General features: G+C 36.1%; 1 protein-coding gene across 1 annotated transcript; it reads right to left on the reverse strand.

Moving 5' to 3' along the window:
- Positions 1-786: 786 nt before the first annotated feature.
- LOC133870120 (uncharacterized) lies at positions 787-6914 on the reverse strand. Its single transcript, XM_062307175.1, has 3 exons — positions 6595-6914; positions 3038-3129; positions 787-1439 (listed from the first exon to the last, which is right to left on the reverse strand). The coding sequence occupies exons 1-3, from the start codon at positions 6742-6744 to the stop codon at positions 1031-1033; spliced, it is 651 nt and encodes a 216-aa protein (XP_062163159.1). The 5' UTR covers positions 6745-6914; the 3' UTR covers positions 787-1030.
- Between the last annotated feature and the right edge of the window lie 7080 nt (positions 6915-13994).

A 13994-nucleotide genomic window follows, 5' to 3' on the forward strand; every position in this document is an offset into this window, starting at 1 on the left:
ATCCTTACCATGGACATCTCTAGAAGCAACACGTTATTGTGGTTAATAGATGTTGTTTGTGCAAAAAGAACAGAGAGTTGACTATCTTCTTTATTGTTACGTTGCTTCTGCCGTTTGGAATATTTTCTTCAATCAATTTGGGTTGTCTAGGGTTATGCCTAGACACATAGTCGAATTGTATGCTTATTGATGGACTGCCTACAACACTCGGAGTACTACTATGTAGAAGATGTTGCCTTCATGCTTTTTGTGGTGTTTATGGAAAGAAATGAACAATAAGGGTTTTAGAGATCACGAGAGAACTTAAGAAGAGATTAAGTCTTTATTTTTCAACACCTTGTATTTTTTTAACAGCTGTTTATGTTTCTCCCTTAGTAATCATTAATCTTTATTTTCTTGTTCTCTTGGCCCTTACTAGCTAGATAGCATATTTTGTATACTTCATGTGTACCTTGAGACGCCTTATGCTTTAATGATATCTCGATTGCTTATAAAAAAATAATAATAAAAAAAAAAATACTTGTTAAAGGCCAAGATTCCCTATTAAGCCAGTTTGATGGTATTTGCTCAATCTTTCATTTCTCATTACATTCCTTCGTAAATATCTAGAGAAAATCTTTCTTCATTCATTACTTATCACAAAAAATCAAAGCTCAAATCTGTGTTATAAACTTTTCCATCACTATGTACTTATGAGAGAGAGTATTTCATTTCAACAGGGGGTAAGAGACAGCAAAATCTATATTACCCCATTTGATACAACACCAAGCAAAACCTCAAAACCAATAGCAAAGAGAACTAATAATTTTTTGATTAAAAATGATAAGAGTAACAAGCAATGCAATTTCCTTGTATTTGATCCAAGTGAAAACCATGTCAGCGTGAGAACAATTTCATCATTCCCACATCTCAACTTTAAAAAAACTGGCATTTGGGGGATTTTCAGTGAACTCTTCTACTTTTCTGACATGTATCTCCGCTATGATCAAAGAAAGGCCTGGGATGAAAGATAAAACAAGTTGAAGAACCCTCACCCACCTTGCCCTTTTTGTCCCTTCAAAGGTAGAATAGAATTCAACCACTTCTTCCAAGGAGCATCCTGTTGTTGCTCGACCCATGAAAGGAAACAGCTATCCAGCAAGCAGAATAAGTTGACGTAAAGAAGCTGATACCTCACAGGTATATATCGGAAATTTGCAACTTGAACTATTGGCCATATGCCTCCTTCCAAAATCAAGGCCGGGAGAAAATCCCTCTTCACATCTTCCTTGATTTGAGGGACACTCTTTCCAGTTGAAAAACCCATGTAAGTGAAAAAAACAAGTAAATCCAAAGGGCCAAAGATGAACCCATCAATAGCAACTTTAGTAGCAACAAACCGAAAGGAATTGGGTTGCAATTGAAGTCGCAACCTTATAAAGCGATCCAAGCCTTCGTACCTACAAACAAATAATAAGAAATAGATAGATAAACTAGTATACAGCTTCTTCTTCTTCCTTTTTTTTTTTTCTTTCTTTCTTTCTTCTTTTTTTTTTTTTTTTTTTTTTTATACATATGTGAAAAAAATCTCAGGCACACCCCTCCCTCTTCCTCTCCCTCTCTCTCTCTTAATGGTACTAAAAGTTTTGTTTCCCTTTTCCATTTTTTCTTTTCTTCTTGTTGGGGCGGGGAGGTTTACAGCTTTAACACAATCTAATCTTCAGGACCACCAAATTCCATTGAGAAATATGCAGTAATTAAAATTAGGCAATTAGAACATGGCCTCAGATGCCTGTGGTGAGTTCGCCTCTAACTGAAAATTCCAAGCAATTAATGCTCTGATGTGGTCAACCACATGTTGAACTCACCAACAAACTTCCAACTTTAAATGTTTTTGGGTTTGCTTACATAGAAAAGGCAAAGTGAAAGAGGTAGGAATCAAAAACTTCACCAAAAGAGAGAACACAAAAACGACACACGTTTGACTGAATGAATTAAACAGAGGTTTTGAAGGGTAACTAAAATTTCACTCTAGAAACGGGCAAGGCACATGTCAAGAGAAGTATCAAAGAACATATGGTTGAAGGAGACCTTCCATTCGTGCATAGGGGTGCACTCTTCATGATGGGCCTCATGGTAGATCGAATCTTAAAGATCCCTTGCAAGTTCCAGATGGGCCAATCACAAGGTCAAGAGTGAAGAAGATCTAGGAAGCAATACAAGAATTGGTGCAATCCACTTGGGCCGAGTTTGCAAATTTATCGAGCAATACTCCAACATTCAATATGGGCTTGAAAGAAGAAGAACCAGCTTTAATCCATGTGATACAAGTGACAGATAGGGGCAGCATAGCCTAGTAGTTTAGTGCAGACTCCTTATTTCATTAAGTATAGGCGTGTGGGCCTATTTTTATGTTGCTATGGTTGTAGGCTTTTGGGCCTATTTATTTCATTAAGAGGACTTCTTTTATTAGCTATAGAAGTGTAGTTTAGGATGTTTTGGGCTTGAAGATGTCCAGCCCATGTCTTTTAATTGATGTAAGCCTTAATAGGTTTAAGGTTTCATGGAGAGGTTTTAAAAAGGCTTCTAGCCGCATTTTGCTAGAGAAGTTGAATTTGAATGAAGTTTTTTCGTCATAGAAAACTGAAAAGTTTTCTCTACTTGTTCTTGATTGAACTAAGAACTTATCAAAGGCAAACCCTTTATGGAGTTCTAACCAAGTCTAGGTTCTTGAAACAAGATTTCAACGAGTCTAGACCTTCTTGACTTGATTCTTGGCTTTCTTGGGTAGGTTTCAATTTGATTGTGGGTTCAAGGGAGTTCGATCCCACGGGTTCACATCACTTCATGTCCTTACTCTAATCCGCAGAAGCACAACAAATGGCAAAATTTGTTGAACTTACGATATATGCTTTAGGCTTGATTTTTAGCAAGTTTCTTTTAGATTTCCCCAAGGGTAAGATATTTGTCACAAGTATTTCAACAAGCACTAACATACCCATTTTATTTCAATCAACAGCAAACCCAATCTACTGCTGAAAGAGTAAAAAATGCTTACCAGAAATGGCCAACTGGCCCAACAAATCCAAACCCAAACAAACTGGTCGTAGCCACTCGTTTCCAATTGATTTTCAGTTCCTTATCTTTATCCTGATGAATAAAAGATAGATTGGTCATCCTAACAAAACAGATAAGTATTGCTTAAAAGTTTCTTGACATGCAATTAGGCCAAAGATACCAATCACATCACACGACATGAAATAGTAAAATCGCTAAGAAATGTAAAATGCCTGTGTTTACATAATATTAGTAATATATTTAAACAAACAAACAAATAAATAAGAAACTGTAATGCATAAATAAACTAAAAATGAGAAGTGCAGAAAGGGTGTGCCAATTGGCTCCACAATATTCTGCAAAATCGCTGGTATTAAACAGTAACCATGGCTGTCATTCCACAGAGAAAATAAGGGATAATACTTCGGTCATATTCTTGTCTTGAATTGTGGTAAAATGAAATCGGTGCCCTTTGTAATTTGGTGACCAATAGGCCTGTGATGGCAGTGATTAATTAGAAGCTTTGCCCATGCAAAAGGAGTATCAGACTTATTTGTACAACCAGAGAATATTTTTCTTTTATAAATAAATTGGACAAACAAGAAGTGACTGATTTATAGTTCTTTCTTTTTTTTTCCTTCTCTTTCTATTCTATGGGTAGAATCAAATTCCTGATTTTGATAAACCTGTATGCAGTCCAAAAGAAGCTGAAACGTGTTCAAACTGTGAACATATATCATGAGGATGATGTTGCCCATTCTAATTTTCATCACTTCCCATTACTTTTCATGGCAGCAGCAATTAGAACTATCCTCTCCAAACATCAATTTACAGATATAAACACTATAACCATTGTAAACGTGTCAAATGGCAGAAACACCAACCATTATAAGCACAAAGAAGCCTGGACATGACCTACATCAACCAAATTCATGATGAACATTATCCACACAAAAGAAAAAGTGGTTTAGAAAATTTGAGCTGGTCTTCAACCAAAAGAGAAAGATTAATCTAGAAGTTCGTGTTCAATGAGAGAGCCAAACCCACAGGCACCAGCGTAAAATTACATAATGATGACTACAAACTCTCAGCAATCAAGTAAAAAGCTACACAGGCACTGAAGATCCGAGTGATCTCAAGAGTCTTGAGTTTATGAACAACAAGCCAAAGTACTTTCTTCAAATTCTTGGAAGACTTCCTATCTGTAAGTTTCAAATAATCACTTCACAAAGTGGATAATCAAGCATGTGAGAAAGTACTCAAATATCTATAAGTTTCAAATAGCATGTGCTTCTCACATGCTAAGGGACACATGTCACTTTTTTAAGCTGGTTTGTCGGAAATTTCCTATAACCCAATTTGCAAGAATTTTGTGTCCATCAAGGAATACTCAAATAACATCCATCCAGTGATTATTCTAAAAACAGTCTACTCTTAAATCTCTTCAAGTGCAGTTTAATACAACAGAACCTCTATGGTCACTGCAAGTTGGTGCTCGAGTTAGGCAGCAAGCGATGCTACCTAGTTGGATGTTCAAGACTCCTCCACTAACGGATTGCTTGAGTGGAGCCTTGGCAGGCTGCAGGCCTGCACATGAGATGGACTATGCTTGCAGCTTGGCTGTGTGGGTATGATGTTGCTCTGGGCTTAAAGCTTAAAGATGGCATAGGTTTGGGCCAAGCTCCCCCTCACTAGTTCGAGCCAAGAGCAACAACAAAAATAAGTATGGGCTGATCACGCACTAGCTAGACATCATCGATCATATGGAAGGTTCAACTTGCTGGGAAGCAAGAGTTAGTGGGCTAGCAGGCAGAGCACAAGTGGCAACACCACCCCTGCCCAGCATGCTGCAAGATCATCATGGAAGCATTCAAGTTACTTGCTGCCAAGGACCAGCTGTGATCATGAGCATGCATTCCTTCTGCATAGGCTGGAGGCGCAATAGGGGTACTTGAATACAGCAGTGACTCATCAAGGTTGCTGTAAGATGCTAATGATGCCTGACTACCAGATGTCTCTTCACAACAAAACATACTATTTGCCAAGGGTCACCATCTAAAGAAAAAAGGGCATGTTATAAACGAAAATCTATCCTAGAAACTCTCTTCTATTAGATATAAAAGAAGAAGAAACATCCTATCTGCTGAAAGTTACCATCTAAAGGAAAAACGGCATCTTATGAAGTTGATTATAAAGAAATGTTAAATTTTATCTCTAGAAACTCCTTTCTAGAAGAAGAAGAAGAAGAAGATGAAGGAATACTAAACCTTAATGAAAGTTTGTGTTTTGGAACGACATTGGTGCCGAATTTCCCTCTCTCTCCTCTTCTCCGTCTTCTCCTTCCTCTTCCTCTAGACAGGTTACCACTGACAGTCCCCTAACTTGCCCTTCTTGCCCCTTTGCAACTCTAACTAAAGCACACCCTTCTCTTACACCCTTTTAAACCCAAATTCTAAAATTTTCCCTGAGCTTTACCCACCAATCAATTCATCCATTTTCAACCTTAAACTATATAATACTAGCAATCAATTCTTTTAAGGCTAAGCCTCTTTGCCCTTACACTTTAAGCCTATTCAATCCTTCATAATCTACAAAGCCTAAGTCTTTTGTTTCATAATCCCAAAAGAAAAAACCATAATCTCAAGTGAACCCTATACCATTGATTAAGCACTTGTAGAAGGTTACCTTATCTCTCTAGCATAACAAAGACTCACAAGTGTTCATTAATTAATGGCATAGAATATTCGGCACCTAAGCAAGTGCCACATATTGGAGAAGATGCACCTAAGAAGAGTACCTATGTGGAGAGTCAAAGACTTTAATTACACTGTTGGATTTGTTCACTTTTAATTATATTTGTCTAGGGAAAGAATCCGCCACCATGTAAACTTCTCTTCCAATGCCATGCCTGCACTATCTTACTACAGTGGCTTTGGCATTAAGAATTTGACTCTCATTCCAAGACACTTTATCTTGATCTAGTGAAGCACACAAGATTTTTCAGAAATCTAAAGTCAAATCCAATAACATATAGCTAAAGATAAACCTATACTGCAAGCCAAAGAAATAGAAATTATTTTACTACCATATGGTATTCATCCTAGAATCTTAATGAGAAAAATCCTCCAAAAACTTGATATCTTAAAGCCAAAATTTAGTAGGTTTGTAGGGTACATGCAAAAAGGTCAATTCATTGCCTTTTGCAATCTACAAATTTAGGCTTCCGCATTAGAACCTCACAATACACTACATCTTAAAGTGAATAAAATGAACAACGATAGAAACAACAACAAGCCCTTTCCAAAACATTGTTGCACAGATAAGAACAATAAATCCCAGAACAAATGAAATTAAGCAGATAGTAAGAAAATGAAAGATACCTAATTGCCCAAACAGGGATTACACACATAAAGATACAAATAAAAGGAAAAAAAAAAAAACGGAAATAGAGGGAGAATGGCAGAGACCCATTTGCGGAAACAGAGAAAATGAGCAAAGAAACCTTTGAATCATTTTACAGAAATGAGATAATATAGGGTTCTGTTGATGGGTCCTAACCTGAACTTGATGATGCTTCTTGGCATTATAGTTGGTGATGGTCTGGGCAGCTATATCTCCAAAACCCCATATCAGACCTGAACTGATGACCTGTGTCTTAACTGGGTGGACAGCCAAGCAATTCTGGTACCATTTCCACAACTTCAACATTTCCCAGTTGCACAGAGAGAAATTCTCGACAGAGACACAGAGAGAGAGAGAGAGAGAGTGAGAGAGAGGGGATTATGGACCGTGGAAGATCATGCCCTTTTGCAATTCGATTTTAGCATTCGGCCTGAATATTCAGATGTATCTTTTATCTAAACTTTAATTACGGTGCTCTTTTGGAGGAAGGAAAAAGAAAAAGAAAAATATGGTGCCATTTGACTTTGTAGCTTACTTAAATTACAAATAACTCTACGTGATATAAAAAATAATTGTGAAATCTTTGTGGTAAGTGAAAATTATAAATTGTTCCCCGAAGTCGTTTTATATTCATAAACTTAATAAAAACCGACCTATGTCACTCTTAATAAAAATATTTAATATATTAAAAATTAAAAACCCTAAAAATTGAAAAGGGGGATTTAGGAAGTGACAACCACCCCCTTGGGGAGGAAGGTGGCCTACGAGCTACCCACTGAGGTGGCTGGAACCACCTTTGGGGGTGGCTCACTGGCCACCTTAGAGCACGGGTTGGCGATGAGCCAGCGCCACCTCTAGAGTGGCTCACAAGACACCCCCCTCCCTAAGGGGGTGGTAGCTACCCCCAAACCCCCTTTTTTGTCAATTTTTTTAAAAAAATAAAATAAAATAAAATAAAAATTAAAGTTTTTAATTGTTAATATATTTTTTATTAAAAGTGATACGTGTCGTATTTTTATTGGACCGACATAACAAATTAACGGTTTCTATTAAGTTTGTGGATGGAAAATGGCTTCAAGGAGTAATTAGTAATTTTTACCTAACACAAGAACCTTACAATTAATTTTTATACCACATGGATTGATTTACAATTTAGGCAAATTACATAAACCAATGGTACAATTTTTTTTCAAAAATAAACCACTTTTATTTAAATTCCCGGAATTCCCTTTCCATGAGAAACGCATTTCCCAGGAAATACTTCCCATTGACCAAATAAAGAGTAAATTCACTTCCTTTTCATACCTACTACATAATCGGTAATATCCTTATGAACTATAATTTACGATAATATTTTAAAAAAATTATAAAAAATAAATAAATGTTAATATTTCCAAGATTAAGAAAAACCAAAAATAAACCTAAAAAGTTTTCGATGATATAAAAATATTCTTATAAATTCAAGAAAAAAAAATTTAAAAACTAATTTTTGTTTTTATTTTGATTTTTAAAAAAAGGGCAAATTCACTTAACTCCTTGAATTTCGATCACTTTTTGCAATATCCTCCCAAAGTAAAAAAATAAAAAAATTAAATTAAATTAAATTAAATTAAATTAAAAGAAAAGAAAAAAACTTAATTTAGTGTATCAAACTTTCAAGCTACCATCCAATTGACAATATATCTTCTCCCAAACTTTCAATTGGAACAATATCCCCCCAAACTACCAAAAAATTGTCAATGTCCCCCCTAAGGCCAGCAAAAAGACAAAAATGACCTTACAATTTTTTAAATAAGACAAAATTATATACCTATAAATTCAAAAAACAAATTCATTTTTTGAAAAATAAACAAAAATTTAATTCTTTTTTTTTTAGGGAAAAATACATGTAACCCCTTATACTATCATTATATTGTTAATGTGTCACCCAAACTACCAATTATGTCATTGTCCTCCCTAAACTACCAAACAATGTCAATGTGCCCCCACAATGACAAAAATACCCTTCATAAAATTATATAAAAACAAAACAAAAAAAAATATTTTTTTTTTTAAAAAAAATTAATTTTCTAAAAAAAATAAAGAAAAATAAAAACCAAGGTTTTTAATTTTTATTTTTTTTTTAGATTTTGTTTTATATAATTTTCAGTTTGAGCCACCCCTTGGATTTTCATTTTTCTCTTCTTTTTTTCAATCTTTCAAAAAAAAAAAAAAAAATCTTTTTTAAAAAAAGAAAAAAATTCTTGTTAGTTTTAAATTTATTTTTCTTTTTTCGAACTCATAAGGATATATTTGTCTTATTGAAACTTTTTTAGGATTACTTTTGTCTTTTTGTTGAATTTTTTTGGAGACATTGACATTTTTTGGTAGTTTAGGAGGGACATTAACACAATTGATAATGAGATAGGCACATTGACAATAAAATGATAGTTTAACAAAAATATGTATACTTTTCATTTAAAAAATAATAATAATAATTTAGAAAATAACAAAAAAAAGAAATTAAATTTTTACTTTTTTATATTTGTCCACCCTGGTCTTTATGTATTCATTTTTTATTTTAGTTTTTTAGTTTTAGTTTTTTTTTTTTAAAAAAAAAAAAACAAAATAGTATTTTCTTGTTTGTTTTATTGAGGGTATTTTCATCATTGGGGTAAACATTAACAGTTTTTATATTTGAGAGAAATATTATCAATTAAATAGTAGTTTAAGGGGTACAAACAATTTGCCTTAAAAACAAAATAAAACAAAAATAAAAAACAAAGGGTGTCCGAAGCGCTACATGGAAAAAAGATCATATATAATATTGGTACAGTTTTCGATATGGTGACGTGTCGCCTAGTGATTCGCTGTCTGGTTCTGACCTTTGACCTTGATTCCTGCAAAATAACAAACAACTCGTCGAGGGTGCCGACTACGTCCACATCGATGTCTACGTCAGTTCAAATCAATTTTCTGAGAGTGTCTATAACTTCACGAGTTCAAAGAATGTGTGTCTTCATACTGGTGCGATGGCCTTATTTATAGGCCGGTAGTTGCAGTCTTACTAGAATCCTTGAAGCCCAGTTGAATTAGGAGTTTGAGTCCTAGTCTGGTTGAATTAGGAGTTTGAGTCCTAATTTGGTTGAACCCTAACCTTATCTTCAGGGAATTCGAATGAGACTTCAGAGTTCAAGTTGAATTGCATTCGTACCTCTTTAATCTTAATTTCGTGTCATTAACTACCTTATCCCATTAATTATGGAATTGAGGCCTATCCCTGATCTTCTGGGATACTAGCCTTATCACATTCTAAGACAACTGCGGCGCACTTCGACCAATTCTCGAGGTGATAATATCCGAGACATGTTCTCTCCGACAAGACTAGGAGATCTCGGGATATTGCTGCACCATAACAGGGTTGTGGAAGATTCGAGATGTCATTATACCGAGATGATATTATCCGGGGTGTTATCACTCCGAGGCAATCTTCTAAACCGGGTTGTAACTCAAACTTCAAGTATGATCTTGTAGTTTCTGTCAAATCTCCGAGGCATAAATATCCGAGATATGTTCGCTCCGATTATACTTGGAGGTCTCGGTATATTCCTTGCCGTAACTGGGTTCTATAAGACCGAGACGTCATTATACCTAAACAACCTTTTCTACTGTTCATAACAAATCTCCGAGAAAATAACACCGAGATGTTTCAAGATCAGAATCCACGTGTTTTCGGGGTTAATTTTATCCCCATCACATAACATTTTGAGACATGCTGTTCTAAAATGTGACGTGTGAGTAAGGGTCTAGAAGTCGCTGTTTCTGTGTAGTCCCATAACATTTTGGTAGATAAGACAACAAAAGAGAAGGAAATAAACTGGAGAAAATTCTGTTCTTTGTTTTGAATGGTAGTTTTAAGAATTATTTCCCCAACCTAGTTTCAGTCAACTGGTCAAGAGGGTGGTCCCCTTTTCTTTTTTCCTTTTTATGGTGACAAAGACAATTTTTAGCAGTTTAGGAGGAACATGGTCGCAATCTAAAATTTAAAAAATACATTATCAATTAAGTGATAGTTTGAAATGAGACAAACTTTTTCCCAAAATAAATGATTTAGTTTAAATTTGCATGGTAGAGTGTCAATTTTTTTTTTTTTTTTTTTTTTTTTTTTGCTTTTAATAAAATTAAATTTAGTTGTATTTTTTTGCACTAATTTCAATTTAATGCTTGGAATTTCTAATTTGGACTTTGAGTTCTCCTTAGGTTTCAAATAAATCTTTCCATTTACCATCAAATTTAATGATTTTCTATCTGCCACGAGTCACATTTGACACATCATGCATACGCTATCAGTGCCATGTAGATATGAAAGTATGCGTACATATCCGTGTACCAGTGTTGTATTACAAGTCCCTCGGGACAGCACCAATCCTGTCGAGAATGGGTTAATATCCTGAGTAGACCATATGAGACGAAATATAAAATATATGTATACAAAATATATTTTTGCATGATTTCTCCTGTATTAAACTCTAGGTGTTGTCACTGGAACTATGTCTCCGTAAATATTTCAAAACAAACCCCGACCTTTTAATGAGATCATAATAACTGAAGCAATACTGGTCATTTTTGCAAATATTCATGTTTATGTTCCTGCAGTTCAAAGTCGGTTCTTAAGGCTAATTTCATATCCAATCTTGTAATTACTAAGTTATAGACTTACTCAATGCTCTTTATGTCTAGAAACCCTCTAAATGTCGATATTATTAGGATGATCTTGGTTAGAGTTGGGAAGTTTGCAAGGATGAAAATGCCAAGTGAACGATCCCTTAGTATTAGGTTTTTTTAGGTTAAAATCAGTTTTTGGATAACTCTCGATATATATTTGATGATAGCATTATTTAAGGTTTAATCACTTTTAGATTCTCAAATTTCATATTCTTCCATTTTCTACTTTCCTTTCACTCTAATTAGTTTATGGAGTGTGGTCCCACTAGGCAATTACCAGTTAATTGTTTTAGAAGTACTGAGAGTAACTCTCCAAGTTAAGTAGAACTCATTACCTAATTTTGAGGGCATTACAGTGTGGTATCAGAGCATTCGATCCTACCAACCATAGTTGTTGATCTGAGAATAGGACATGATTCTTTTAGGTTTAATAAAAAGATCGGAGAATAGGACAGATTCATTATTCTTTTCACTATTGATAGAGGTGAAGGCTAAAGTAATAGCCTATGATTGTTTCATAACAATAGACTAGTTGAATCTTTCGCCTCAGCTTATGATCTCTACCTTACAGACACATGATTCGACTGTACGAGCAGATGCGTGATTGGTGCAAGAACAAGTTAATTTGTCGCGATTGGCCAAAAGAGTATGGACCATACACCTCGAATTACTTACCTTTTTCCATGAAAGGAGAATATGATGCACCACCCATCGACCCAGAAATCAAGAAAGGTAATGGTGATGGAAATGCTAAGACAGAATGCCCTAACGACAACCCTGCTCCAGCAAAGTGGAAACGACGTAGCATATTTACAGTAAAAGACTTTCCCCCAATTCTAGGCAAAAGCAACCCTTGCCCTAGTTTGAAGAAGAAACGTGAGGAAACCGAAATATAGTTACCAAAGTCAGGAGCTCTCAAGAAAGGAACGCGCCGTTAAAGGTCAGCTTTTATGCTAAGCATCAAGAAGGATTTTATCACCCTTGTTAAGGAGGAAGAAGACCTGTCTAAAGAATCAGCTTACGATGATTCCGATAAGGACCACAATTGCTGAGATCTACGTGATATTAATAGAGTAGCTAGATCACACACATGCAATGATAGCCAGATCTTGTGGGTAGTTGGTTAGATGTGTCATTTTGAAAAGAGCAATCAATTTTGTTTTTGCATTTTTGAATTTAAAGGTATTTCCCAAAATGAAGTTCCCAAAGTTTAAAGCATGTTTCTTCTTCACGAACGTTCTCCGCAATTCTTGAACGTTCGCCATTACCCAAAATGCGCTAAGTTTGAATTTCAAACAACATAAACCCATTTTCTCTCAAGATTTTCTCCAAGAACTTTCTCCCTTTATGATTTTCGGCCGAATCTCTTCCCAAATCTTCAAGTTTTCAAAGGTTCTAGCTTCTTACAAGGATTTAACGAAGGTAAACTCACTTTTAACCGATTATTTCAAGGAAAATTTGATTGAAAGTTTTGAAACTTTTTTGCATCTCGATTTAGTTTCTTGCTTAGATTTTAGTGTATAGATGGACTAGGATTGTTGATTGGATAGTTTTGTAAATGGGTGGACTAGAATCAACACATTTAGCCTTTGAAATCGAACCCTATGGATTTGGGTATAGTTTAAAAATCCGAAAATTCCATTTGTTCTAGACAATATTCAGATGCGCATGCAATAAGTAGTACCCCCATTGTAGCGTTAAAATTGAACTCGTGCTTCAACCACTCTATTTTGAGATTTTTTTAAAATTACCAAAATGCCCCTACCAATCCAAATTTTACAATTATACACCTTATGTGTGTAGTTGCCTATTGAAAATTTTTCACGAACCTTGAAGAGTTCAGTGAAATGCCCTGACCACTATATTGACCTAATTCATTTAATACCTAGGGAAAAGCCCACAAGGGCAATTCCGTCATTTTACCACCAATGAAATTTCATCTCAAGATATTTTCACACCCAAATTCTAAGCGGGCAAACCAAAAACGAACCCTCTTGTGTTGATTAAGGGTAGGACACTTAAGAGTAGAGTTTGATTTTTGTTTATTCTGTAACAGGCAGTTATAACGAGCGTTAGGAAGAGGCAGCACACATCAGTCAAGGACTCTACCTCCCAGAGCACTCAGGACTCTCAGGCTCGTTATGACTTGCATGCTACAAAGTCTGAGTCCGGCTCGACTCCACCTATGTGACTTCACTAGCACCGGTGACTTCACCAACACTAGCGCCTACGCCAGTCGAGCAGCCTCAGCCAGAGCCGTTGTTTGACCGCACCAAGTTCTGCACCCCACGAGCATCCCACGTTTTCTTCAAGCTGTACTTGGGGAGGAACGTGATTCTGGAGAGGAGCATGAGGTTTGATGACCTCATGGAGTCCAGTTCACAAGTGGTAGATGTCTTCACCACCCAGAAATGGGTGGAGATGCTCTCCACAGCAAAGGAGGTGTCCCCCACACTCGTTCATGAGTTCTACGCGAACATGCACGATTACAAGGATGGCACCTTCCAGTCTATGATTCGAGGAAAGCAGATCCTAGTATCTCCCGCCCTGATCCACGAGCTCACCAGCACTCCTCTGGTCAATGATTCGCCCTATCCTTCGATTCCTGAGTGAGCCTTGTCCCACATAGTGGCAGCATGCATCTACCCCATCTCCAACACTAACCCAATCACACGTGAGAGGGCGTATTTTCTACATGCACTGCTACAGGACACCATATCGACTTTGCCACCCACGTCCCACGCCATCAGGACGATGTGGAATGTCCATAGGATTGGGGCCAGCACAACCTTGCCATTTGGAGGGCTGATTATGAAGATAGTAGGGACAGTAGGGGTACAGGCCTCGTATGG

Source organism: Alnus glutinosa, chromosome 6 (genome assembly GCF_958979055.1).
Source record: "Alnus glutinosa chromosome 6, dhAlnGlut1.1, whole genome shotgun sequence".
Taxonomy (NCBI): domain Eukaryota; kingdom Viridiplantae; phylum Streptophyta; class Magnoliopsida; order Fagales; family Betulaceae; genus Alnus; species Alnus glutinosa.